This window comes from Euprymna scolopes, chromosome 9 (assembly GCF_053919585.1).
Source record: "Euprymna scolopes isolate OS-2025 chromosome 9, ASM5391958v1, whole genome shotgun sequence".
Lineage (NCBI taxonomy): Eukaryota > Metazoa > Mollusca > Cephalopoda > Sepiida > Sepiolidae > Euprymna > Euprymna scolopes.
In genome coordinates, this window is record NC_136490.1 from 18,753,783 (window position 1) to 18,780,952 (window position 27,170).

Sequence of the window (27,170 nt, forward strand, 5' to 3'; positions counted from 1 at the left end):
TACTGCAGTCATGATTCGGTTATTATGGACTCTTACAGCAAGTTCAAACATCCGGGCACTGCAGTTCTACTCTTAGTGAACTCCATTTATCTGATTTCGTGATACTTAATAAATACTTCAGACAAGCAGCAAAATCCCACCCCTACACAGTAGAGATCCCCAGATGCTAGAAAACCTACTCTCCTAGTTTCTTCCTTAGTACTGTTAGACTTTGGAATTCCCTTCTGGGTTCTTGCTTCCCTAACTGCATTAGCATGCAGAAGTTTAAGTGTAAAGACATCTTGCTGCTCAACTCCCTACATAGTATCCCTGCAAATCATGTCCCAAATAGGAGCATGAAAATGGCACAGTGCCTTGTTTTGGGTTAAAATGCCATTAAAAAGAAACATTTTTTTTTCTATAACCTTTGCAAAAATTACAACAGTATATCTTAAACACCTTGAAGTTTGTATATCTTTAAACACAGGATTAAATTTCATAAACCTTTTCAACATGGTGTGATAGACATTAATGGCCACTTATGAATTCAAATAACTGAATATCATTCCAGTAATTATAGCAACTGGACTCCTAAAAACGAATTTAAAAAATTATGTAGCAAATATATCCGGTGAACCAAGTGCAAGAGAGATTCAAACAATTGCACTGAAAGGGACGGTTAGAATCTTAGAGATCTCTCGGTTGGAATATGAGATAACTAGTAAATGTCAGGCATATGGTAGGACGCACCATGTCCCACTTAAACTAACTAAGAAAATAGAAAAAAAAAAGTGAAGAAAGGTGTATATCTTGATTTTCACTTAATTGAATGTCTGTGCTATCCATTTGGAATTGGGGAATGATATATCTGCTCATTTTGTAGTTATATATTAGGTTTTTTTTTGTTTTTAGTATACAAGGTGCTTTCTCTTGTATATTCAGATAATGCCTGATCATTGTGACTGGATGCAACTTGATTCAACAGGTGCTATGAAGCAGATTAATTCGAAGAGAAATTTAGCACTTTCAATATTAAATATCAGATTATCATCTATTTTATCATCGGTTCTAGTGGGAGAAATCCTTTTCTACTGGGGCAATATTGATTTTTGTCTCAATTCAGTGCCCCTTTTTAAGGAGATGGATATCCCTCACATTAAACAAAGCTTGTGTTACACCCATTTCTCGTGGGGAGGCAGGTAAAGAGGTACAATAATAAATTGCTATACTGTTTCCATAAACAGTTTCTTTACAAGACCTACTCATTTGTGGAGTACATTGCCATGAGACTACTTCATTGCAGACTACAACATGATCGCTTTTAAGTCCAATGTCAACAAATACTTATCAAGCTATCCGCTAAAGTAATCAAATGTTTCCCTTTTTATCAGTATTCCTAGTATTTTTCATCATCGAAATGAAATTCTCATTAAATCTTTTTAGCTTTTGTGAGTGGTGAGTTATATATTAGCTAAAATTTTAAAATATTTTCGGATTATAGCTTGTAAAATATTGTAAAATTAAAGTCCATATAAATATTATCAATATTTATAACCCAATCCCAATCGGATAAAGAATCGCAATATATGAGATGGAGCAATGGTATGAACGAAAATCTCTATTACATAAAAGTCGCTTTGTATGTGTGAGAGAGAGAGTTCCTTCCTTCCTGATAGGGTCGGTCGTTTCGAAACATATCTTTTGCAAATTTCATACAAAGGTAATTTATGTCTGCCAGTGTTCTTATGAATGTTTTGTACAAAAATTCATCTAATGAGTATCAGAAAAATCCAATCTTAAAAATAATCTTTCTCTCTTGTATATAAAAAAAAGAATTTTTACTAGGGAATATTTTACATTACACCAGCCAAGGGAAATAAAATCTCAGCAAATCATTTCTTTAAAAAAAAAAAAAAAAGAAAGTCATCTGTAGATATAGCTCAGTGCTAGAGCATTAGACTACAGATCGAATGATCCCCTGTTCAAGCCCGCTTGTACCTCACCATTTTATTCTAATTTTTTTCTTATTAATGAGTTCAATTTACGATAAAAGAAGAGGTACCATTTAAAATAACCGCAAATTATTTCTTTGTTTGCATATTTTAAAACTAAAGATTAATCAGAAGTGACTTTTCCAGGGCATTCATTGTCAAGCCTAAATATCAGCTGATGTGATATTGTAAACAAACATAGACGGAATTTGAACAAAATTATTTTTTTTATTTAAAATTTTTCCGGAACTTGACGCCTATCCTATGCCTAACACCAATAAAATGATTGATGATGTAGCATGGTATAATATCTTCACTACACTTGATCTGAAGTTTGCATATCACCAAATACCGATAAGTGACACTGATAAAAAAGTACACTGCCTTCGAAGTAAGTGGAAAACTGTACCAGTTTACTTCTCTACCTTTTGGCATCACTAATGGAGCAAGTGCATTCCAAAGATGTATCGATGACATCATAGAGAAGAATTTGATAGACACCTGCATGTATGTAGACAATGTCACAATATGCGGAAATAATCAAAAAGAGCATGACTACAATCTCCAAAGATACAACATCACGCTGAACCAAAGTAAGAACGTCATTTCAGCTACCTCAATCACTTTACTTTGTTACATAATCTGAAACAATCAAATTGCTCCTGACTACCAAAGACTAAAACCACTTCTCGAAATACCACCACCTCTAAATCTTGTCTCAAAAACGAGTAGTCAAAATGTTCTTAGTAAGTCCATTCAAAACTTTGATAAAATACCGCTACTCAACCACGACAAAGAGTTTCCACTTTCCCCATCTATCTTAAACTCTTCAAATGTTGAAGACTGATCTAAAAAATGCTACAGAATAACAGTTGACCCGGATAAGAAATTTGAAGTAGAAACAGATGTAAGTAATTACTGCATAGGTACTACACTAAATCAACAAGGTCAACCTGTTGCATTCTTTTCACGGATGCTAAACCCAAACAAAATTAAACATCAGGCTGCTGAAAAGGAAACTGCTGCTATTGTCAAAGCTTTCCGAAAGTGGCAACACTTTCTACTTGGATGACACTTTAAAATCATTATGGATCAAAAGAGCATTAGTTTCATGTTTGACAACAGTAGGAAATCCCAAATCAAAAATGTCATGTCGTTAGCAAATTGAACTGTCACAGTTCAAATTAAGTATTGTCAATCGTCTGGGAACGGAAAATTGCAGCTGCTGCCATGTTCTCTTGCATCTCTGCTCTGACTTGCTTTCTGCAAGACCTTCACGATTTGTGTGTTAGACTATCCCATCCTAGTGTTACAACCACTTCATCAGAACAAGGAACCTTCCATAATCTTTGGAACAAGTTTAAAACATAACCGACTCTTGCTCTTCCTGTCAGTATCTGAAGCTCAAGTTTGCCAGTTGTAACAAAGGAACGCTTATACAGGCTATACTACTGTTTCAGCGATTAAACATTGACTTCAAAGGTCCCCTACCTACTTCTTCGCATGATAACAAATACTCGCCATAATTGATGAGTATTCTCGCTTTCCTTTTGCCTTTCCCTGTAAAGACATGACAAGCAAAACCATTATCTGATGTCTAAACCAACTATTTTCAATTTTTGGTGTGCCTGATATGATACATACTGATAGGGCTGCCGACTTCCTTTCTGGTGAAATTAGAGACTACTAACATGGGAAAGGTATTGCTATCTTGAAGGTAATGGGCAAGTTGAGAAACTCTATGGAACTTTATGGAAGGCCATCTAAACAACCTTATACTCTAGCAACATGAAGCTGCCCTATTGGGAAGACATACTACCTGACACTCTTCACTCAATTAGATTGCTACTCTGCACTGCCACTAATATTCCTTAGGACAGGCTACTGAAATATAACTGTAAATCCTCCTCTGATATTTCGATTCCATATTGGACAACACCGGACCCAATATATGTCAGAAATCATGCTAAGACTAGTAAACTCAATACTCCTATAACTTCTGCTACCCTATTAGACGTCAACCCCTTCTATGCTCATGTGCGGCCAACTTCTAGTGCCGAAACTGCTGTTAATGTGGGAGACCTGGCTCCTAACTCCTGTAATAAAAAAGACCTTTGCACTGAAAGCAATCCTGCAAGATCTGACGCCTAATGATGAAAACATGACCAATGTGGAGGAAAAGAATCCTTTGCCGATCCTGAAGAAATCAACGCTTCCCAAGAAGTTGACGCTGGGGATCAAAATCCCAGCGAGTCGGTGCGGACATTGTCCAGAATGCGACGATTCCCAAGTAAATATAAGAACTTTGTAACTTAATGCTGGACAGACTAACTTTAATTATCCTCTTTATCATCATCATCATCATGATCATGCAGTCCATCAATCTTGACGATAATTAGTTGGGGCCTCAGTGATTTATCCCTCGGTGATGACGTAGTCTCCCTCCATCACCACAGGACTTTCCACCTTGGCTCCAAACTTGCTTGTGCAGTTTAGGTGCAGTATCTGTTGCGCATCAGATTAACACCCTCTGAACCTCCAATGCTCATGTCTAGTGGAGCGAACCCGCGATGACTGGCAGCAGAGGAGGCTGCAGCTTCTGGCCGAAAGTAATCTCAGTGAGGTAAACAGCCGCCCTATCATGTCCGCTACTACGCCTTTTCCTTCTGGATGAGGTTCTATAGCCTTTTAAGGAAAACTGCAAGGCAGCAGTAAGATTTATAACTCGATACTTAATAATCATTGGATGGGAAAATGTTATAATTTAAATTACTTTTGATTCCTTAGCTATAATAAATATTGTAGTTATCTCCCTTGGCCGGAAGTAGCTGTTCCGCCATATTAACTCAATTATAGTTAAAGCACGTATATTAAATTTAAGTTAATAAAACATTTATCAAATGTTTTATTATTTCATTTTTTTTACACATCACTGTAATGTATTTGTTTCTATTCATTTTACTTGTGAATGCTAGGTCGAGGACTTCGAATTATGGACTCTCAGATAGACTGCTGACTGCTCATATGACCATGCCAGTTAGTGGTTATAAAAGGAAAGAAGCTTTGTCTTAGTAGCATTAAATGATACCATCCTTTTGTGGTCCCAAATGTTAAACAATTATTTGTAGAATGTGTGCATTTAGCGGGAAACACCCCAAATATATGAGGAAAGAAAAAAAAAAAAAAATTACTCTATTTTTAAACGGTTCTACTTAAGAGGGTGATGGTGGGTGTTTTTATTTACTTGTGTCCGTTACAGTTGTTGAACTGTTATGTAAACGTAGCGACCATAAAGGACGGGAACAAGTCAAATGTTACTTGCTTTTCTGTTTGTTTTCAACTAATAGTTCCATTTTGTTTTTGATGTCCGAAAAATGTTATATTAAAAATAGATAAATGAAAAGCATAGGTTTATTGTTGCAGTCGGAATACCGTTAAAAAATAAAAAAAATAAAAAGAAAAGAGGGATGAAAATGGTTTAATTTGTATTAGTGCTTACTCAAAGAGAATTGATATCGATTAAAAAAAAAAAATCCTTTTAAGCAAAAACAATATTACTTGCTTAATTGTCATATCGAAAATAGTAATATATCAAAAGTTATTTTTACCGAAAATTGGAAAATTGCATTTTTGCGAAGATGTTTTAAAAAAGACGATGAAGATGTCAGAAACAAGGGGGAAACAACTCAGAAAGCATATTTAAGATTACACCGTAATGGCATTCAACATGTGTACTGTAGCGTAGCCGGTATCGAAACTAGCAGTTCTACTCGATGAATTTTTTTGTATATAGTTTTTGGATATATTACTATTTTCGACATAACAAGTAATTGTTTACAGGGAAAAATATTAAAATAGCTTTTGTTTAAAATTGTAAGTCGGTTACGGTTTACTACAACCGTAAAACGTACAGGACGCCACATCGGATTTCTGACACTCCTAACAAACAAATAAATAAAAAACATACGGATTATTTTTTAGTTTCTGTCTACAATGAAAATATCAGGGAATAAACAAACTTTTTTTCCGTCTTAGTTTTTTTTTTCTGTTTCAATTTCGCAAAACATACAGATGAATAAAAACAATTCGAGTGTAACCTACATAAAATAGAAGGCCTCTCCCCTAAAGTAACGTAACTTGCTGACGTCGCAATGGCTACAGTAAGGCGATTGACGACTATTACGAGGATAGTTCCTATTTACTTGCCTCCCCGCGAGGGCGGAGTTAGATACGGGGTAGGTTTGTTTTTTTTACGTGGGGAAAACCCCAGTTCCCCCAAAAGGGCCATTCTGGATAGGAACAAAAATAAAAATTCTCAGTTTGATCGAGGACAGAAAAGATGAAGTGTAGTACTAAAACAGATACTGCACTTTGTTCCTACTAGGAAATTCCTAGCCAAAAAGGCCAAGTATGCTTACTATTACGACTATTGTTATTTTCTGTCTCAGTTCTCAAAAGAAAATGGCGAGGGATTTATAAGACTGGCTTAAAAGTGACTGTCGGACTGTATTTTTTCTGAAAGATGAATTATTGTTGCTTGTTAAGATAGTCGACAGATCGATTTTAGGGTTTGTTTTAAAGTAAAAACAAAACAAATATATAACAAATAAATGTTATCAAAGGCAAGATAAGCTACTTTTCTACCTAACTGGATAATTTTTTAGTGTTTTTACATTAAATATGTAAAGTTTGTTTGGCTCGAAATACATAACCATGTTTACCGATGTATTTGAAAAATACAAATGGCGGCGGACTCTGTGTTGAATACGTAAATTTGGGAAAATGAGTTAAAACTAAAACTATACAAAATACTGTTAGAAATCCACTCAATATATGTTACCGTAACATAGGCTGACATATATTCGGTGGGTTTCTAACAATATTTTGTGTAGTTGTTTAGTTTTAACTCATTTTCCCAAACTTATGTATTCAACACAGTTCGCCGCCATTTGCAAATTTCAAATACATCGGTAAACTTTTTTTTTTTTTTTTTTTTTAGCCAAATAAATTAACATTAATAACACTAAAAAATTATCCAGTTAGGTCGAAAAATAACTTATGTTGTTTTTGATAACATTTGTGTTTTTGACAACTTTTTCGACCCCGATTTTTTTAAATATGCACTTAAGCAAAAACAATATTACTTGTCATGTCGAAAATAGTAATATATCCAAAAATTGAGCAAATTCGTCAATTAGAATTGCTATTACACTTTTATTAAAAAAAAGCTCTATCACTATAAGGCTAAAATGTTGGTCGCCATTAGCATAGTTGTTCAAAGTTGTGAACTTTTCACCATTTACTTAATAACCTCTAAGCAAAATGCAATTTGCCCCTCGTGCTACTAGATCAGATTGTCTGAAGATATTGATTTCCTGAGACGAAATGATGCACCTAACTTTTTTTTTTTTTTTTTTTTTTTTTTTTTTAAACCATTTCCCCCATTTTCATTCTTCCCTTTTCTCTTTGTATCTACCACACTTCCTGACTGGTTTCCTAACTTAAAATGTACCAAACATTCCCCCTCCCCCCATTGCAAAACTCATGTTCTGCAGGCAGGGAACAAAACCGATAAAATCCACTATAAAACAACCAAACCAAACACTACAAACTAGCGATTGAAGATACAAATAGCTTGAAGAATAAAAACCTTCTACAAAATAACTGGATGCAACATGAATACTATTTCCAAAATAAATGGATTTGGCATAACCCGAAAAGGGTTGATATGTCATAAACCAAACTCTACAAATAAATATTTGAAGATATAAATAACTTGAAGCATAAAAACTGTTTCCAAAAATAACTGAATTTGGCATTAAATAACCCAAAAAAGGTTGATATGCTGTAAAAAACAAAAAAACAATTTTGTTTAAAAATTACTTTCCACTATAAATAACTTTCTACTCGAATTTTCGTAAATCGTGGATATGTTAATATTTTCAACATGACAAGTAAAGCACATATTTTTTTAAAAATCGATCTATCGACTGTCTTAACAAGCACAATGTCGTTTTAAGCAAAAATCATATACGCCCTTAATTGTCATATCAAAAATTACGAAACTACATCGCGTAGAAAGTTTATAGTTAAATGTAATTTTTACAGAAAATTGGGGAAAATTGCATGTTTTTTTTTTTTTGTTAGATGTTTTAGATGGCGAAGAGTTCACACACAGAGGACATAACTCGGAACGCCTATTTTAGATTACATGTTCATAGCGTGCAATATTTGTAGTCTATACTATAGACTCTATAGCGATACTTATTTTTAACCCCCCCCCCCTCACACACACAAAACTACATCCGATGGTCAGCCCTCAATTTTAGTCATCTCTTACTTGCTATTGAAGTGTTAATACTCATCGAGATTGCATCTATGGGTATATGGAATATACAAGGTAAGGTGAGCCAAGAGTAGAAAATGTTTGTTGAAACGTAAGAAGCAGACTTTAAAGCTTTTTTTTTTTTTTTTTTTTTTTTTTTTTTTACAGTGATCACCAGTCACCACTTATCAAGGCTCGGAAGCCACTCAGGGATAAGGGTTATTGCAAGTACATTACGTTAGTGTGTAAATCAAGAAAGAAAACAGTTTGAGCACTTGCGTTGATAAATATTTAATTTTCATTAATATAATTGTCTTATTACATATAGTTGTACGTATGTGTAATCTCCAAATGTTTTTTTTAGTTTTTTTTTTTTTTTTTTTTTTTTTTTACTGCCCACCTACTTTTGGCTCACCCTGTTATAGTTTACAACTCATTTACAAAATCAACGTTTGTTTCTCTATGGATTGTTTTTAAATCATATGCTAAAATATTTGTGAGTTTGAAAAACTTGTTCTAATTAGTTGTAATTTGTAATTAGCTGAACAAGTCACCTATCTCTCGAGACGAGTGATTGGTCAAGATGTGGCAACAATAATCCATGCTTGAGCAACTGGTTACATTGCAGAAATATAGGGTACTATCAGATGTAAGTATTTTTCTAGTGCACAAGGAGTCCACCTTTGCAGCAGCCTTGGCAATGTCTTCTATGAATTTGTTCCAATTCATTTTATCTGTGGATGTTATGCAGAAGAGTTTGAATGTTGGACTCTTGGGTAGGATGCTATTTGCTATGGCAATTAGTTGTTGAAAATGTTTTTTTTATAATTGTTAAAGGAAAGAAGTTTTGTCTTAGGAATATTTAATGCTACTATTTGCCTCCCCAGGAGGGCAGAGTTAGACACAAGATCGGTTTTTAATGTGGGGAAAATCCAGCTCCCCCAAAAAGGGGCAATCTGGATAGAAACAAAAATAAAAATTGTATCAGTCATGAAGGATTTCTCCTCCACTGACCAAGGACAGAAAAGATGAAGTGTAGCATCAGAACAGATACTACACTGATCTTGGTCCGAAGGCCAAGATGTTACCATCTATTTTTGTCCCCCATTTCACTGCAGACCGTGGATTATTTTCTGTGAATTCGACCATTGCCTTGAATATGTTTGCACCCATCTCTGACGCAATTGCATCTGAGAAGTCTCTTATGAAGATTAAGATAATTATCCAAAGATTAAACCCCCCCCCCCGGAAATACTCATGTTTGTCACATTGTTTAGATGTACGGCCATCTAGGGCTACATGGATCTTTCTTTTGGTGAATATTGATCTGATATTAAATATCCATTCAGTAATATTGTACAAATTAATTTTCCCTTAAATGTGTGAAAGTTTTGATACTCTAATATAGGTAGAGTAGTACATTACGACGTTGTTTTTAGGATTCTTCAGACTACTGTTCTCTTGAGTGTGGTCCAGGATATGACCTTAAACTATATCCGATAGTGAGGCCTCAGCTTGCGGGCTTTGGGGAGTGTGGAGCCATCCTTTAATTGCCATTGCTCCCAAGTTGACTCTGACCCGGAGTGGCAGTACCTATTAGGGTCCCAACTATGGGTTAAATAGAAACCGACCTGAAAAAAAAAAATATTCTATTAAAAAATATTTTGTTCAAAATAACTGGATTTGGCATTAAATAACCTGAAAAGGGTTGATATGCCATAAAACAACCAACCAACCTCTTGAGTGTCATTTTCAGTGTTTCGGTCGCTATAACCTCCGACCTTCTTCAGGAGTATCTTGTCAAACTCTGGAATAATAGATAATACATACAGTAATAAGTAAACAATATGTATAGTAATAATAAATAGTGATATTTACAACTAGAAATAAAATTAGTTTAAGACTTAAAATTCATACTAGGATCCATGATGCATTGGATGGAGTATTTTGAAAATCAGTTGTAAAAGTGACCTTCTTTTGAAGGTTTAATTCTTAGTATTTTTTTTTTTTACATAGGCATCACCACTTATCAAGGCTCAGAGGCCACTCGAGGATAAGGGTTAAATAGTGTACAGTAGTAATATAGTAATCGTTAGTAATGGAAATTCAGTAAATTTGTTAACTTAAGTGGAACGACTCATCAAGAACATTGGACATGAAGACAGATTGTAGTCAGCTGGAAAGCAGGAAAACTGAAAACAGTCCCACAGGCGTGCAGTTCTAAGAAGCTTCGTTCATGGAATCTACGTTTAGGTTTAGGCACAGATAAAGAGTGGGGGGAATTATTGATAGTGTTTTCAGCTAGACGAGTGTTTTATTTTTTATTTTATTTTTATTTTTTATATGGATTGAAAACTACAATTGCAAATTACTTAGGACCTCTATCCAGTCATGACTGACGGAATAAGAGCATGCTATCCTTGTGAAAGGTTCCATTCGAAATTCTGTCCAGATTCCCGAGTTTGACAAGATTCGCTTGTAGAAAGTCGGGTTACATTAGCCAAAATGTGAAAATAACACTCAAGATGAGAACAGTAGTTCGAAGAATGCAAATAATACGAATAACCAATCCTCATCTAAAAAATTTAGAAACGTAATTGTTTCTAGGCATCAGTATATCGATACTAATTCTTAGGCTCTTTCTTTTATCGCTCATGCTAATAACCAATTGTTATTTCATTAAATCAATGAATTTTTGTTATAAATGTCAATTAACTTTTAAAATTAAAAAAAAAAAAAAAAAAAAAAAAATTTACCTCCTACTTTCATCTTTTTGAACCTCCTCCTCTTATCTTTTATCAGACTGTACACCATTCTTCTCTTCATTTGTAACTAGCTGGATGGCCGGCATTACTTGGTCATACAATACTTTTAAAACATGATATTTTAATTTATGCAGATTATGTATATATTATAGAATCAATCCTCTGTTGAATATTATATTTTATGAGGAATAATTTACCTGGTGGACTAATTCGCACAAAAATAATAAAAATAACAATGATTATGTTGTTCATCAAATCCCGTCTGTTTGTTTACAGTATCATATCAGTTGATATTTGGGCTTGATAATGAATGCTCTGGAAAAGTCACTTCTGATTAATGTTTAGTTTTAAAATATGCAAGCGAAAAAATGATTTGCGGCAATTTTAAATGGTACCTCTTCTTTTTATTGTAAATTGAACTCATTAATAAGAAAAAATTAAAATAAAATGGGGAGGTACACCTAGGCTTGAAAAGGAATTATTTGATCCGTAGTCAAATGTTCTGCTACTGAGTTAAAACTCCAGACGTCAATAATCTTCTTTTTTTTTTTTTTTTTTAAGAAATCTTTTGCGAAGTTTTGATTATCTCCCTTGTCGGTATAACGTATAAAAATTTCCTTGTAAAAATTCTTTTTTATCTACAAGAAAAAAAACTTAAGATCGGATTTTTTCGGTTTTCAATACTTATAGAATGAATTTCTGTACAATTTCTATCTAAGAACACTGCCACACATAAATTACCTTTGTGTGAAATTTGCAAAGGGTTAGCTCAGCTGTTTGGAAACCTCTCTCTCACTCTCACTCACTCACAGTGACTTTTATATAATGATTTGTAACTTTATTCAAGTTTGTCTTATGTGATATCCTCCCCCCATGTTGATGCCCTCGGGGGATTGCCTTTCAGTTTGAACCGGTTATCTATCCTCTTTCATTGAAAAATAATCCTTGTTTAGGCTTGCAACAATTTTTTTCTCAGTTTTTAAATTTTAATAAAAAACAATTTTTATTTTTTAAATCTTTAAATTGTTTTACAATTAAAAAAAAATCTTTATGTAGTCATTAGCACTAAATAGTTTTGTCAACTCTTTTGACTATTCTAACTTTCCCATCACGACTGTAGCAGTAGGTGTATCAGAAGCCGCCATTAAAAATGCATAAGAACTTGAATAATTCAACTTACTATCTTTCGAAGTATATAACTAGTTGAAAAATGTAATTCAAATGCTAATTTTTTTTTTCAATTAAAGGAACAAAGACCAAAATTTAAAAAAATAACAGGTTTAATAGCAAATTATGCATTATTTTTTTTAAAATCGGTTTTCTTTAAAAAAAGATTTAAAGAAAATCAACGAAATTTTACTTACTTCGATTATAAAAAATATATATAAATTCCAAAAAATTACTTACCTATAAAAAATACTATTCAATGTGTACTTCCATTGTTCGTTAAGAATTTATCCATATTTATACTTATATTCCATGTCCTTTTTAAATAAAATATTTTTTAAACAATGATTCCAAAAAAACGCGCACTCAGATGTTTTTCACTGTTCAAATAAAGGGAGACAAATGTCTGATTTTCGTAGAGTTTATCTTCTGGTGGCTTCGAAGTGCCACAATTAATGTCTCTTTCTATTGCGTGCTGTAAACAAAAATTAGTGTTTTGGGGCCACCTTAGTTGAAAATGAACACATTCACTTATCAGTTTTTGCCGTTAAAAAAAACCCACTCTACCGATTAAAAAAAAAATTTTTCAATTTATTTTTTTTTTATTCTCTTAATGAAATACATGAGTTTTGATTAATATATTTTATTTCTTTATCGAGTGAAGTTTTTTTTAAATATCTAAAAAAAAAACAACAAAAAAAACAAAACAAAAAAACATTGAATGAAATAGAAAAAATTGTCGTCAGTGTCCGATATTTACTTGACAATCTAAGCATAACATAAGCCTTCACTTAAAAAAAAAAAAAAAATCAACGTAGTTTAAAAAAAAAAAAAAAAAGGTTTTGCACTTTGGACTTTACAGGTAAATTTGCAAAAATATTTTATTGATCCTTTATCTACAATTTCTGATATATATACCTTTGATTAAATTACTTAAATTTTAATAGACATTTCAAAATGGGGGGGGGTGAATTTAAAAAAAAATGTTTGTCTAAAATATTATATCCAGTTTATTGGAAAGAGCATAAAATTTCACACTGACCCTGAAAATATAAAAATTGAACCAATAGAAAAATTTTGATAGATTTTCAAAGCTTAAAAATTGAAAAAAAAACTTTAACTCATAAAATTCAATTGATTTCATACGTTAAAAAAAATTGCTGCATGAACGTGCACAAGCACTTTGTAAACACTGTTTTTTAAAAAATAAAAATATTTCTATTATTTTTTAAACAACTGTAATAGTTTATTTTGGAAGTATATTCCATAAAGAAAATAAACAACCCACTTTAAAAAGAGAAATTACGAGTTTTTTTTTAATGCTTTATTCGCAGTTTTGTGTTAGGGGTGTCAAAACTTTCCCCCAAATTCTGATACACCTAGTGTAGCAGCATTACATTTGTGTCAATATTATATTCATGTCCATATCTAGGGTTTTTATTGGCTAACTTTTTATGTTGCTTGTTGCTATGGTAGGATTGCCACATAAGCCAAGACATAATTGGAAAATGAATACCAGCAATCCAAATAATGACTCTTTTTACTGATTTAAAGATTAAAGTAAACTTTATGAAATGAGTCAATGTTAACAAGGATGATATATTGTATCAGGTGTCCGATTTCTGTTTCAGATAAAATGTTGAAACCACTTTTCCACAATGATCTTAAAACACTTGTTTCTTAGTAAATGATTAAGGTCCCTTCCTCTTTTTGTCTTTATTATTCCCTAAGGCAATGCAGTTTGAACTGGGCATGTTGGAGTTGTCCGGGCTGTTGCATCACTTTTTTTTTTTTTTTTTTTTTTTTTTTTTGCGTTCATCCCTAATAAAGCATATCGCCACTTGAATGTAAGGGGCTACTATTCAGGACCATGCCTTTTAAAGATTAACAAGATGTTGGTTTACAGTACATTTAAACTTTTGCATATTAGTGCAGGTAGCAGGAAGGGAATTCCAAAGTCTAACTGTTTGAGGGAAGAAACTATTAGAGTAGAAAGCTTTCTAGCATTTAGGAATCTCAACAGTGAAGGGGTTTGATTTTGTTGCTAAGTGGGTTTGTATGAATCCAGTGGAGGAATAATAGGTAGACAAGACTGAAGCTTTGGTAAAGCATATTGACCAGGAAAAGAAGGACTTTGAAATAATACCAGCATCATGCATCAATCTAGTGTAGAGATACGGCCAAACCTGTCTATTAATGTGGAGGGAGTTTCTTTTCAAGTTAGCTGTTTGTGATATTAGACTAACTATTTCATATTCTTTAATGTCTCGTGGGCAGTGTATATTGGCCACCTTTTTATTAATGTTTTTGTAGTTGGAATCTGCCAAAAGATGTATTGGTGACTGTAAATGTCATTGTATATTAAAAAACGTTTTATTTCAACGATCAATCAATTACCGGCAGTTTGGGTGGACTGGTATAATGAATACCGATATTGGTTATTGAATTGGCTGAACAAAAGTTCAATAGACTTGAATCTGTGGTGGGTAAGTGTAAGAAATACTACCACCACCACCACCACCACTACTACTACTACTATGGTAATAACACCAAATTGTACCCCCTCCCACCACCACCACTTTTTTCTTTATTTTCCTCTGTCCTTTCTTCCTTTCGGCCAATCAAATTAAAGACAGAAAAAAAAAAAGTAAATATAAAGTAAGGAAGAGACACTTAAGTGGAGCTGATGAATTCATGTCAACTTGGGTGTAAACACTTTGTAAAGCATTACAAAACGGCTCCTAATCTGACCACAAATCTATCACATTTACTTATCCTTCTATTGGAAGGTATGAACCCCCTTTTTAGGAATGAGTAACACAGCAATTTAATAGCAATTAATCATGTATAATGAATCGTTTACAATTTTTTTTCTAGCATTAAATAACTCATAAATGCTTGATATATCATAAAACATAAACTAAATCAATTAGTTGGTAGAAGGTTCTCGGAACTTTCATTATTTTCTTATCCAGGTTTCCATGGAAAGAGCATACCACACTGTCACCTGTATGCTAGCTTTTATATGTCAACAACTGTTTGATGATTAAAAAAAAAACATACTCTCCCATATGATCTTATTTGACCAATCAGAATTTCATATTTTATCTCCGTACTCTACTCTCTAACCTGAAGATTGGTTTATTTTTCCTTTTTGGCCATATAAGAAATAAAATGGTTAGAAAAGGAAGAATTTGGGATGTTTGCTTGGTGGTTGATCCTTTAATGAGGTGTTTATACACTTATTTCTTTAGTATTTTCAAGTTAAATTAAAGTTTTATATTTTTATTAAATTGTTATGTGAAAGTACAGAATAGTTAAAAAAAAAAAAAAAAAAAAAAAAAAAAAAGGAAAGCGCCCTTCCCTCCCCATTTTAAGAATAGCTTTCTAGCACGGTAACATAAGTGCATAAGTACTGTTAATGATTCTCTATTTTTTTTTATGGCTCAGCATGGCATGGCTAGAAACGGATAATTCCGGGAGAACCATGTGAAAGGTTGACAACATCCATAATGAATGTGCGGTTTCAACCGACAGGATTCAATACCAACTTCACTATGGGTTTTGTACACTCAGGTTATCAGTATAATTGGTATCAACCTCACTACAGCCACTGCCTGAGGTTACCATGCTGAGAAAGGATATTAAATTTTTATGAAGATTCCAGTGAAGATACTGTGATAAATTGGTCTATTGTAAATCTTTTAGATATGTTCTACACCTTTATTGGTCAGTAATTCGAAATAAAATTTACATAAAAAATATATAAATTCAATGGACACCTCCAGATGTGTGCAAGTATCTATCAGGTCGACAAAGTTTTTGCAGTTTTTAACTTTTAAATTCAGATGAACATATCTTGGCTCAAACAAAAATTTATTGGTCGAAATAAGCACCATTAGGATCGACACACTTTTGCCAACACAAAACAAGTTTATTTATGCCATTAACATAAAAATCTTGCGTTCTGGTGGCGATGAAGTCGTTGAAGGAGTTTTTGATATCGCTTAGGTTTTTTAAGCATTTCTCACACAGGAAGTTGTCAAGATGCTTGAAAAAGTGGTAGTCGGTAGGTGAGAGGTTGGAAGAGTATAGCAGATGAGGAAGTTTTGTAGCGGAATTAGTTCAACTTCTGCATGGTCGGTTTAGCAACGTACAGTCGGACATTGTCGTGGAGGAGAATTGGGCCTTTTCTGATGACTAATGTGTTGATGTCAGTTTCTGATGCATTTCATACATTTGTTGACAGTACTTCGCCGCCGTAATTGTTTCGTTTTGCATTCAAAAAAATCTAATGAATGAGACCAGTTGCAGACCGCCAAACAGTTGGCATAGCCTTCTTTTGCTGCAACTCTAGTTTCAGGAAGTGCAGCTGCAGCTTTATTAGCATCTGACCACTGAGCTGAGCATCGCCGGCTGTTATAAAGAACCCACTTTTCTTAGCAAGTCATAACCCGGTCGAGAAATGGGTAGTTCTTGTCATGTGAAAGAAAAGATAACTCTTCATAATGGCGTCTTTTGGTTGTTGTTGGATTTATAAGGCATCCATTTATCAAGTTATTCTTTCCAGTCTCGCTCAAATGGTTGGAAATCGTCATATATGTTGCGTTTAATTCAGAAGCAAGTTCTCGAACAGTTGCACGTAGATTGGCTTCAACTAAGGTTCTTAATTGATCGTTGTCAATATCCGATGGCTGACCACTACATTCATCTTCAAGACTTGTCGCTGCCATAAAATTTCTCAAACCACCATTGTACTGTGCGTTCAGTAGTGGTTCTTAGGCCAAATGCTTCGTTGATATCACGAGCTGTTTCAGCAGTTTTTCAGCCTAGCTTGAATTGAAATAAGAAAATTGTGAATTTACTTTTTTCCACCTAGTATACAAAGTTCTGAAATTGTTTTAATGAAATGTTTTAAAACGATTGCAATTTTACTCATTGTTTTCATTAGTAAAAAAAAAAATTTGCAGATTGAATGCATTTTAACCCCATTACCAAGAAAAGCGATTTCTTTTTCATTGTGAAATATAAAGCCATTCGAAAACGAATGTCAAATGAGTTTAAGCATTAATGCTTGACATTTCTCAGCTAGAAATGAAAAAAAAAAAACGAACTATTACTTGCATGTCTGAGAACTCTTTTCCACCTCTAGCATTGCAAAAAATGTCGTTCCTATTTAAATAAAATTTTATGTCTGAAAATGAAACATTTTCTAAAAAAAAAAAAAAAAAAATGTCTCTGAGGGATGTAAGAATATCATTCTTTGTTTTGTTTGCATTTTTATTTTTTATTTTATTTATTTTTTTTTTTATATGAAGGTCACCACTTATCAAGGCTCAAAAGCCACTCAGAGATAAGGGTTATTTTGTGTACAGTAATCAATGGGATAGTGTTGCAGTATTCATTAGTATTGGAGATTTGATAAAGTGTCATTACTTAGGGGGTGGGCGGTTCATCAGGAATTTGTTTATGTTGCACTTGAAGACATCCATGTTGAAGTCAGGAGGGAAACAGGCAAGCGGTAGAGAGTTCCACAGGCATGCAGTTCTAAGAAAGAAGCTTTGTTCATGGAATCTACGTTTTGATTTAGGCACAGATAAAGAGTGGGGAAAATTTTTGACAGTGGTTTCAGCTAGACGGGTGTTTATTGTGAAAGATTGGTGAGAATAGTGATTTATTGCTGTAATGACGAGCACTTAGAATCTGAATTTGGAATTCTTTTTGAGATGAGTAATTTGTATTGAATTATTAACAGACTATTATCCTCATCTTCTAGTTGTTGTTTCATGAAGTTTCGGCCAATTATTCCTCTGGCATTCATCAGGTGGTTAACCGCAACAGGATAGGAATGCCAAATCGCCCAACTGCACCCACAGCAATTACTGCCTTCCATAGTTGTCGTCTCACCATGGTTTGGCCAACTAATTCTCTGGCCGGCTTTTCTGTGAGATTGAAACCGCTATTTTCAGGCAATGCTCACCTGGAATCATAGATATTCTGCATCTCTATCCACTGTGCCATCAAATACAAATTACTCATCTCAAAAGAATTCCAAAGTAATTCAATAATATACCATTTGGTATGAACCCGACAATGGAAGAACAAATAAAAATGTGGATTTATAAGATCAAAGAATCCGACCTTTATTGCCCTTCGGGGCCCATGGCACAGTGGATAGAGATGCGGAATATCTACAGTTCCAGGTGAGCATTGTCTGAAGATAGCAGTTTCAATCCTACCCAAATGCTGATCAAAGGATTAGTTGGCCAAACCATTGTAAGACAACAACAACTATGGAAGTGGATACAGTTGGGAGATTCGACATTCCTATCCAGTCACGGTTAACCACCTGACGAAGGCCAGAGGAATAATTGGCCGAAACATTGTGAAAAAATTAGAACATAATAATCTGCATATTAAATAAAATAACACTTTGAATCTGTTCTCTACCTGTTAAGCCTTTTTTGCTATATCTAATCAAACTTCCTGATGTTTCTAATATATTCACTTAAGTTGTTTTTAAATTCAGCATTTTAAACAGATTGATAGGACAGCAACAAAGTAAATGTTTACATTCGCTTTTTAATGTGTAAAAATTGAACTTGTATGTCATTTGTTATGTACTGCAGCCATTTTGTTTTTGATAATTTGTTAGTCTAAATTATTTGACTTGTATATTTTAACTTTGTTTTTGATTATTTTTTTTTTTTTTTTTAGGTAAATTCTATTAAAACTTAATTCTTTTTGTGTAAACAATTGTTTTTTTCCGTATCAAAACGCTTACTTTTTGTTCATAATAATAAAAACCAGAACAAAACAGCACTGCCCTTGTTGAATTCTTGACCTAAGTAGAATCTAACAGTATATCAGTAGAACTGAATAGATAACAATAACAAAGAATCATAAAATGAACGAATTACTCGTGGGAATAATTATAAGAATGACTCATTTGATCAACAATTACATAAGCTTATTTTGGTTATTTATGAAACTGAAGGAAAGAATAAACGGAAAATAAAAATGACTATGATCTCAGACAAGAGGAAATGCCTGAACATGCTAATTTATTAAAAAAAAATTTTTTTTTTTTACTTTTCAAGTCTAAAGACACTTAAGGGTAAAGTTCAACAAGGTGAATTATCTATTTGAAAGATTGTCTTTAATTTTTCTTTACTGATTGAACGATATTTTTTTAAAAGTATTAATTCCTATTTTAGTCATATAAGTTCTTTTGAGTTGAAAACCTAGTCGAGTCAGATTAATTTGTATTCTTTCTCCGATGAGACGTTTGCTTTTTCACCTAAGCAGCAGCAGCAGCAGCAGCAGCAGTCCTTTTATTCTCTTTAACCTACGATAAACAAGGCAATATCTAAAAATGAAAAACATTTATTTTCAATAAAAAGAAAAAATCTTTGGAGAAAAATTTGGCACTAGGCTGAAAAGGTGGGGAATCTGGAAAGGCCGGTCATGACAAACTGACGCTAACTGAGCTAATCTAGCTAGTTCCAACTTTTGCTCTACTCTCACCACAATACCACATTCATATTATACATCCATCAGCATATACATCCTTCCACAATCATGAACAAAATTTGATTGACTTTTTATGACATTGAGTTTGCTGACTCATATTTCAGCATGCAAAGACATAGTTCCATGATAATGTGTTCTATAGCTGGGATGTTCTTGGGAAGGAACTCTGTTCATGAAAATTTTATTTCATGTTATATATTTTTTTTTTTTTTTTTTTGTATTGCTGTATTATAGGTATCCCCAAAACAATGTGAAAAACGAAATGCATGTTCCCGTGACGTCAGGCTTGTGTTAACTATACGAACTATGGAAAAGCAGAAGCGACTTAATGATTTTTTTAAAAATCTTTGTTTATCTTCAAACTGCAATTAATAATTAATCTTTGTTATTATTTTGTCAGGTTTTAAGATTTACAGTTTAATATTATAAACATTTGTATATTAAATATGAAATACGGTTTTACTGAATGTTCTTTTGGTTACCTACGGGCTTCCATATTTTGTTCGGTAACAAAATGAGGCGGGGGCTACAAAATGCTTAATATTTGTGTAATAATATTTTCAAATCTGTTTTAATCTGGCGATAAAATAGCTGACAAGAGCCATGTTTATGTAAAAACTTAATATTTAAAAATAAAAATTAAACAATTCAAAATCTATGTAACGGAACATTTTGAAATAATGGAATTTTAATCTTTTAAAAATTGTTTACGAAGTTTATTTTTCTTGGCAATTCAACTGATTATAGTATATATTCGAAAAACACGCTATTTAAAAAGAACATTAAATTTATATCATTTTTTAATTGCAACTTCAAGGTAAATTTTTGTTCAATACATGTATTTAAACTTTTAAAAAAGAAATATTTTTTACTTATTTGAACTCTTATGTTTCATAATAAATAGAAATTTCGATAGATTTAAATATATTTTGTTTGAATTTCGAAAAAATAAATATGGGGGGGGGACACGCACAAAAAAAAGTATTTCCTCTCATATTTTATGAAAACTTGATTTTATATGTAATTTCATTCTAAAATGGATAAGTATCGAAAATTTCACGAAAATCTGACCATTAGTTGATTTTTGCTAGATTTATTAAACACAGGTATGCTTTCCTGTTCTGAATGTCTACTACATGGGAATGTTATTTTAAAGCGCCAATTATGTAAACACAATTTTCGTCTCGCAATTTCATTATTTTCGTTTGAAAAAAATTAAAAAAAATTATTACTGGTTTGTTTTGCCCTTCTTTTAAATGGTACAAAAGTTATACTGATAATATTAATTTATAATAAAGTTACATCGTGTTACATATAGGGTGGGGTAATTCTGTGGTGAATTTTGGCAGTCCCTACTGTATTGATTAGTCATTATTTATTTATTACTTTTTAATAGGCATAAGAAACGTTGAAGACTTCCAAATATTTGTAAAATTAACTACCTTGTAAAGTATTAAATATTAGATATTTTTTATCCAACCTTAGTTCATTTTAATTAATCTTTTTTTTCCCTCTACTTCGAGTTTCATTTATTTCCTTAAAATGAGTTTTTAAAAAATATCAATATTTTTTTTTACTTGCATGAACAGAACGTCTTTCACTTCTTTCAACATCCTTATTCTAAGCTTTTTTTTTTTATTTTAGTAAAGTTCTAATGACCCATTTCTTGAACAGAGGTTTACAATAAGTAAATAGATAAATGATTCATAATTTGACATCTGAATCTTTGTTATAAAATACTGACCCATTTTTATGGAAATCTGGGTTCATGCTGTGGAACTTTGTGCATTTTAAACAAACGGATAATCATTTTGTATGCATTCAAACCAACCGAAAATTTGGATGTTAGTAAATCATGCTTAAATCTAAACAATGACGATTCTTTTTTTTTATTATTATTTTTAGAACTATAATACTTTTTATATATACTAGTGATGGGACGATTCCAATATATTATAAGGTATTTACAAGTTCTCTTCCAATTTTCGGATTTTAATCATATCAAAATGCACTTTATTTCCATTTAACGGATTGATTGTTGCTATTTCTTCTAATGAATTAAGGGCAAAATAGATTCACTAGTTGATATAATTGATTGATTTTGCGCTACAAAACATACTGTCAAGAATTGTAATATAAACTGAATTAAAGGAATAAATTTTAAGATGGTCAACATGAACTTTGGAATATAGACTTTTGTCATTCATTCACTATATATATATATATATATTTGTGTAGCTTACATGTCATCCATATATCCTTATACAACTACTTGACTCTACTTGTGTTAAGTTGTGAAATACTAGAGTAAATAATGAAACTTACATAATATTATTTTATAATATACAAAATAATACAATGATATATTTCTTGAGTACAAAAAAATAAAAATGTGCACTACTGGGAAGTAATCACTTGGTTTTCAGTTTGGAGATTTGGAGAGTGCACAGCAGGGGCAGACAACTTTCATTCATGCCAGTTTTGACTTTATTACAAAATTTTAAAGTTTTCTCAAAATTCACATGCATTTTAATAATGCATGTTCATAAGTGTTAAGTCATACATTTTGACAACTTACATTTCAAAGTTTAATGATTATTTATATTTTATGAGTTACGAAAATTTCAGAATTTTGATTTTGTTACGAAAAAATATTAAAATCTATATTTTGTGTTAAAACACTTTTGTGTTATTGGAATTTAATAAATGACAAACAAAAACTTTCTCAAAAAAAAAAAAAAAAAAAAAATATATATATATATATATATATATGCATACAGAAATTTATCTGCCCCTACTGCGAACTCTTGAAATCCCTAAACTGAAGACCAAAAAAACTGGTTTCTGTACGGTAGTGCACAACTACTATAAATGTGAAAGTAAAATGTTGGTTAAATAAGTACAGTAAAAAAAAATTTAAAAAGTTTTACTTTGTTCTGAAAAAAAAAAAAAAAAAAAAAAAAAATCATATTTGATTTTTGTTTTTAAATTTTAATTCATACTAAAAATTATTTCTTATTTGTCAATTAAAGGATTGATAATCACTTTCAGAGACCTTGATATAAAACAAATTGACGACATATTTATTCGATAAAATGGTCTTCTTGTCTATATATTCTCATTACCATTCGAAATTGATTTCAAAATCTTTATTCCTTTGAATAGAAATAATTTTTGGGTTTGAATCTGTTTAAAGTAAACAAATTATTTTTTTATTTTTTTTACATGGTAGTCACCACTTATCAAGGCCCAGAAGCCACTCGGGGATAAGGGTTATTGTGTGTACAGTAATCAATGGGATAGTATTGTAGTAATTGTTAGTATTGGAGATTTGATAAAGTGTCTTAAGGGGGTGGTTCGTCAAGAATTTGTTTATGTTGGACTTGAAGATATCCAAGTTGGAATCAGGTGGGAAACAGGCAAACGGAAGGGAGTTCCACAGGCATGCACTTCTAAGAAAGAAGCGTTGTTCATGGAATCTACGTTTTGGTTTTGGCACAGATAAAGAGTGGGGAAAATTTTTGACAGTGGTTTCAGCTAGACGGGTGTTTATCGTGAAAGATTGGCGAGGGGGTACCAGAGATAAGAGCTCAGACGAGCACTTGTCATGGAAGTAACGATAAAACAAAGACAGGCTCGCAACATGTCTTCTGTGGGAGAGAGGTTGTAGGGAAGAGAAAAGGGCATCCCCCACTAAGCCACGAAGTCTATTTTGTACTCTGTCAAGGCAGGATAGTCTGTTTTTAGCAGCTCCTGCCCAGATGTGGCAGCAGTACTCCATCCTTGGACGTACTTGGCTTTTATATAGAGAATTGCATCAGCAGTGAGATATCTTCTGGAGCGGTAGAAGGATTCTACCATTTTCCCAGTAACCTTGGCAACAGACTTGATGTACGTGTTCCATTTCAGGTCAGGAGTAAAGGTCAATCCCAGAAGCTTATCAAAACATGGAGCCTCCCCTAGACAAGAGCCATCCATTTCAATTGATGCCAGATGGGGATCAGAGCGTTGATGATGTAAAGATAGGAGCTGGGTTTTGGATGCATTAAAATTAACCAGCCACCTCTTCCCCCAATGTACCATGCGCTCAAGATCAGAGGAGAGAGAATCAGAGAGAACTTTGTCATTTACAGCCTTAGATGTGTTGCCATAGATGGTCATGTCATCAGCATAAATGTCAACGAATGATTTAAGTATGTGCTTTGGGAGATCATTAATGTAGATCAGGAAGAGAGTTGAGCCCAGGATGGACCCCTGAGGGACTCCAGCATTGATACTCTGGGCCTCTGATTTCTACCCATCAACCACTACTCTTATGAGCCTATCAGAGAGAAATGATTTAATGATTGAGAAAATATTTCCAGTTATACTGTAGCTGGAAATTTTGTGAAGTAGGCCTTTGCTATGTCGAGCAATTGCCCTAGAAAGGAAGCCTTTGTCGAGAGGTTCACTAATCCTATGAGATATAACCGTTAGCACATCTGCTGTAGATCTGGCAGAACGTAAACTGTATTGCATGTCACTAAGATTATTTCTGCTGAGGTGGTTGACTACTTCTCTATTTAATATGGATTCCAGCAACTTACTCATGACACACAGGAGACTTATTGGTCTGTACTGAGAGGGAGATGACTTATCACCTGAGTTCTTAAATACAGGGCATACTGATGAGGTTTTCCAGGGTGTTGGGAAGCACTTCTCCTTAAGGCAACACTTAAACAGTTTTGTAAGTATAGGGGGCAGCTTCTGATTGAAGCTAAAGTTAATGAAAATATGAATTCGCATTAAGAATGAAACGTTTTACAAACAAATATATCATTAGTTATTCTAAAACTAAAAGATGTAGTTAAATCACAAGTTATTTTTCATTTTTATACAGTACATCTTGCACGTTTAGTTGAATAGCAGAAGACCACTAAACAACTCAAATGTTTAAAAAAAAAACAAAAAAAACTGTTAGAAAATTTATTATATGGAATGAAAAAGGATTTGAAGATAACAGAAAATGGAAATATGTGAAGTGTACAAAAACAAATTAAAAACAAACACATCAACACTTATTGCAGTGTTTAAAGCCCTCCCCCCAATTGAATTCAAAACATGGTGGGAAACAATGTATAATATGACCTACTTTAAAAAACAATTTACAAAAAAAGATTGAGTTCAAAGTTTAATTACCATAAATTGTTTATATTATTTGTATTGCATTGAGAAATATACTTAAAAACGCTAAACATAATGATCGTTAACCAATTTCCATGCAGTCACCCCCACACTTTTAGTACCTATTTTATGTTTATATTGTTTTGTGGTCAACGTTCACATAAACCTATTAAACTTTAAGCCTTAAGTATTTCAATTCAATTGAATACGGTTTATATTTTTTTGGTCTTCACTTGCTTTCTTGTTTCTCATTCTTTTTTTTAATCTGTGGCCTTTTCTTTCTGATTTTCAGTTTCTGGTGTTTTGACTCTCGTCTTGGAAAGATGAGTTTAGCTGCAGCAGAAGTTGACATGGTGCATCAACTTGCGGAGTTGATACATTATCAAAGTAAGTAAACATTTCAATTATATTTAACCATTACTAAAATTGTCTTTTTTATACACAAATCATATTTAAACTAAAATATTCTTAGATTTGAAAAAATGATAATCCTCTACTGCGGTGTCTTTTTCGATGACTTTGTACGCAGTGTCATTTTCTGAAAACTGAAAATATTAGACCAGTTTAGCAAAACTGAATTTGTGCTAATTGTTTTCGAAAGCTGTTTTTCATTAATAATTAATTTTCTATCTGATCATTTTTCATAATTTTTGGATATGTTCATTACTGTCACATGATAATTAAATAGATACCATTGGTTCTACTTGAAATTAAACATTTCGAATTTCAGTATTATAATGAAGAAAGCACTCAAAACTCTAATCAGAATCTTGGACTACCCAAGTTTTACAGCTATATAGCAAAATCTTTTTGACCATAGGAGGTGGCAAGCAAGAGAAAGTTCATCTTTGTTGATGCGGTGCTTATTTTTATTTATTTTTATTTGAACTCCTGTGGTCTTGTCTGAAGCTGTTCTCTTTATTATTTTTACAGGAAGTAGTTCTAGTCACAAAAGAGATGACTAAGGTTTTAAACTCAAACAAAATGTTTATTAACTTGAAGAAATCTCCATTTTTATATTCTGGTTAGTTAATTTCTATGGGAGAAAAACAAGATATTTTAACCCCTCCCCCCCCACCTATTAAAACATTACATGATGTTTAGCTAATTTAAGATTCTCACATCAAATAACTGATCCTCCCTCTAATAATATGGTTTAACCAATCAATCATTCCATTATATACCTTTTGCATGAGACTTTAGCTGAGTCAAGGCTATCAGTCATAACTCAGTTCACCAGGAAAACTATTCCTCAAAATCACACCATCACAGGAAACAACAAATGTAACAAAAAAAAAAAATTATAAATATAAAAACATGCCCAGCATTTTTTTTCATATTATTAGATTGAAACAGCTGGCAATTATGACAATTAGTGTCAGTTTTATATCGCTATTATTCAAACTTTCTGCCAGAAAATATTGTGATTTTGTAGAAAAAAAATCGTAAATAACATAGAATTTTAAAGAACATAAAATTTTTATACTTTTTTAACTCTAAACTTGATTTCTCATGGAATATTCCACTTTGTGAATTAAGCTTGCAATGAACTTGCCCGTTTTTCAATTTTATTTTTAGTCGCGTGCAAGCGACTCTATAAGTTGGTCTGTCGGTCGGTCGGTCGGTCTGTCCGTAACACTTTTGTGCTTGGCCTTTTTGGTTAAGATCAAATGTCTGTTAATAGATGCTGTTCTTAGCTTTTTAAGCTCTTCTTGGCCTTTTGGCCAAAATCAAAGTGTAGTATCTTTCTTACTACATGCTGTACTTATGTTTGTAACTTTGTGATATAAAGTGGGGGATGACTTTTCTGTATTAATTTAATGTAAAATGATCACCTACTTTACAACCAGTCATTCTCCAGATCATTCAAGTTGTTTTTGAAGGATTCCAGTTATTTTTTAAGCATTCAAGTCATTTTTAAGGTCATTCAATTCATCCTTAAGTTCATTAAAGTTATTCTAAGTCATTTACTTTTTATTTAAATCATTTCAGCCCATTCTTTGGTCATTTTAGTCTATCTTTAAGAATTTGATGTCAATCCTACATTCATGCATTCATTCATTACACGAGAGCACGCGACTAATGGCTATCGGCCTTGTTTTTCATACCTCAAGGTCAATTCCTCTTAGAGAAGGATTTTTATATAAATCTGTCAATGATTTAAATTTATTGGAAAGGACCAAAGGAAACAAGTAATCATGAGATTGCATTCTTAATAAAAAAAAAAAAAATGGCAAGTCATTTGAT

At 32.6% G+C, this 27,170-nt stretch overlaps 1 protein-coding gene across 3 annotated transcripts in view; it reads left to right on the plus strand.

Moving 5' to 3' along the window:
* The window catches only part of LOC145284452 (serine/threonine-protein kinase 11-interacting protein-like), a 161,446-nt gene that overhangs the window by 15,982 nt on the left and 118,294 nt on the right, over positions 1 to 27,170 (plus strand). For all 3 annotated transcript variants that reach the window (XM_080133277.1, XM_080133275.1, XM_080133276.1), the window contains one exon: positions 25,216 to 25,310. In XM_080133277.1, coding sequence (XP_079989403.1) covers positions 25,247 to 25,310 — 64 coding nt within the window. In that variant the 5' untranslated portion in view covers positions 25,216 to 25,246. The remainder of the gene's footprint in view (positions 1 to 25,215; positions 25,311 to 27,170) is intronic.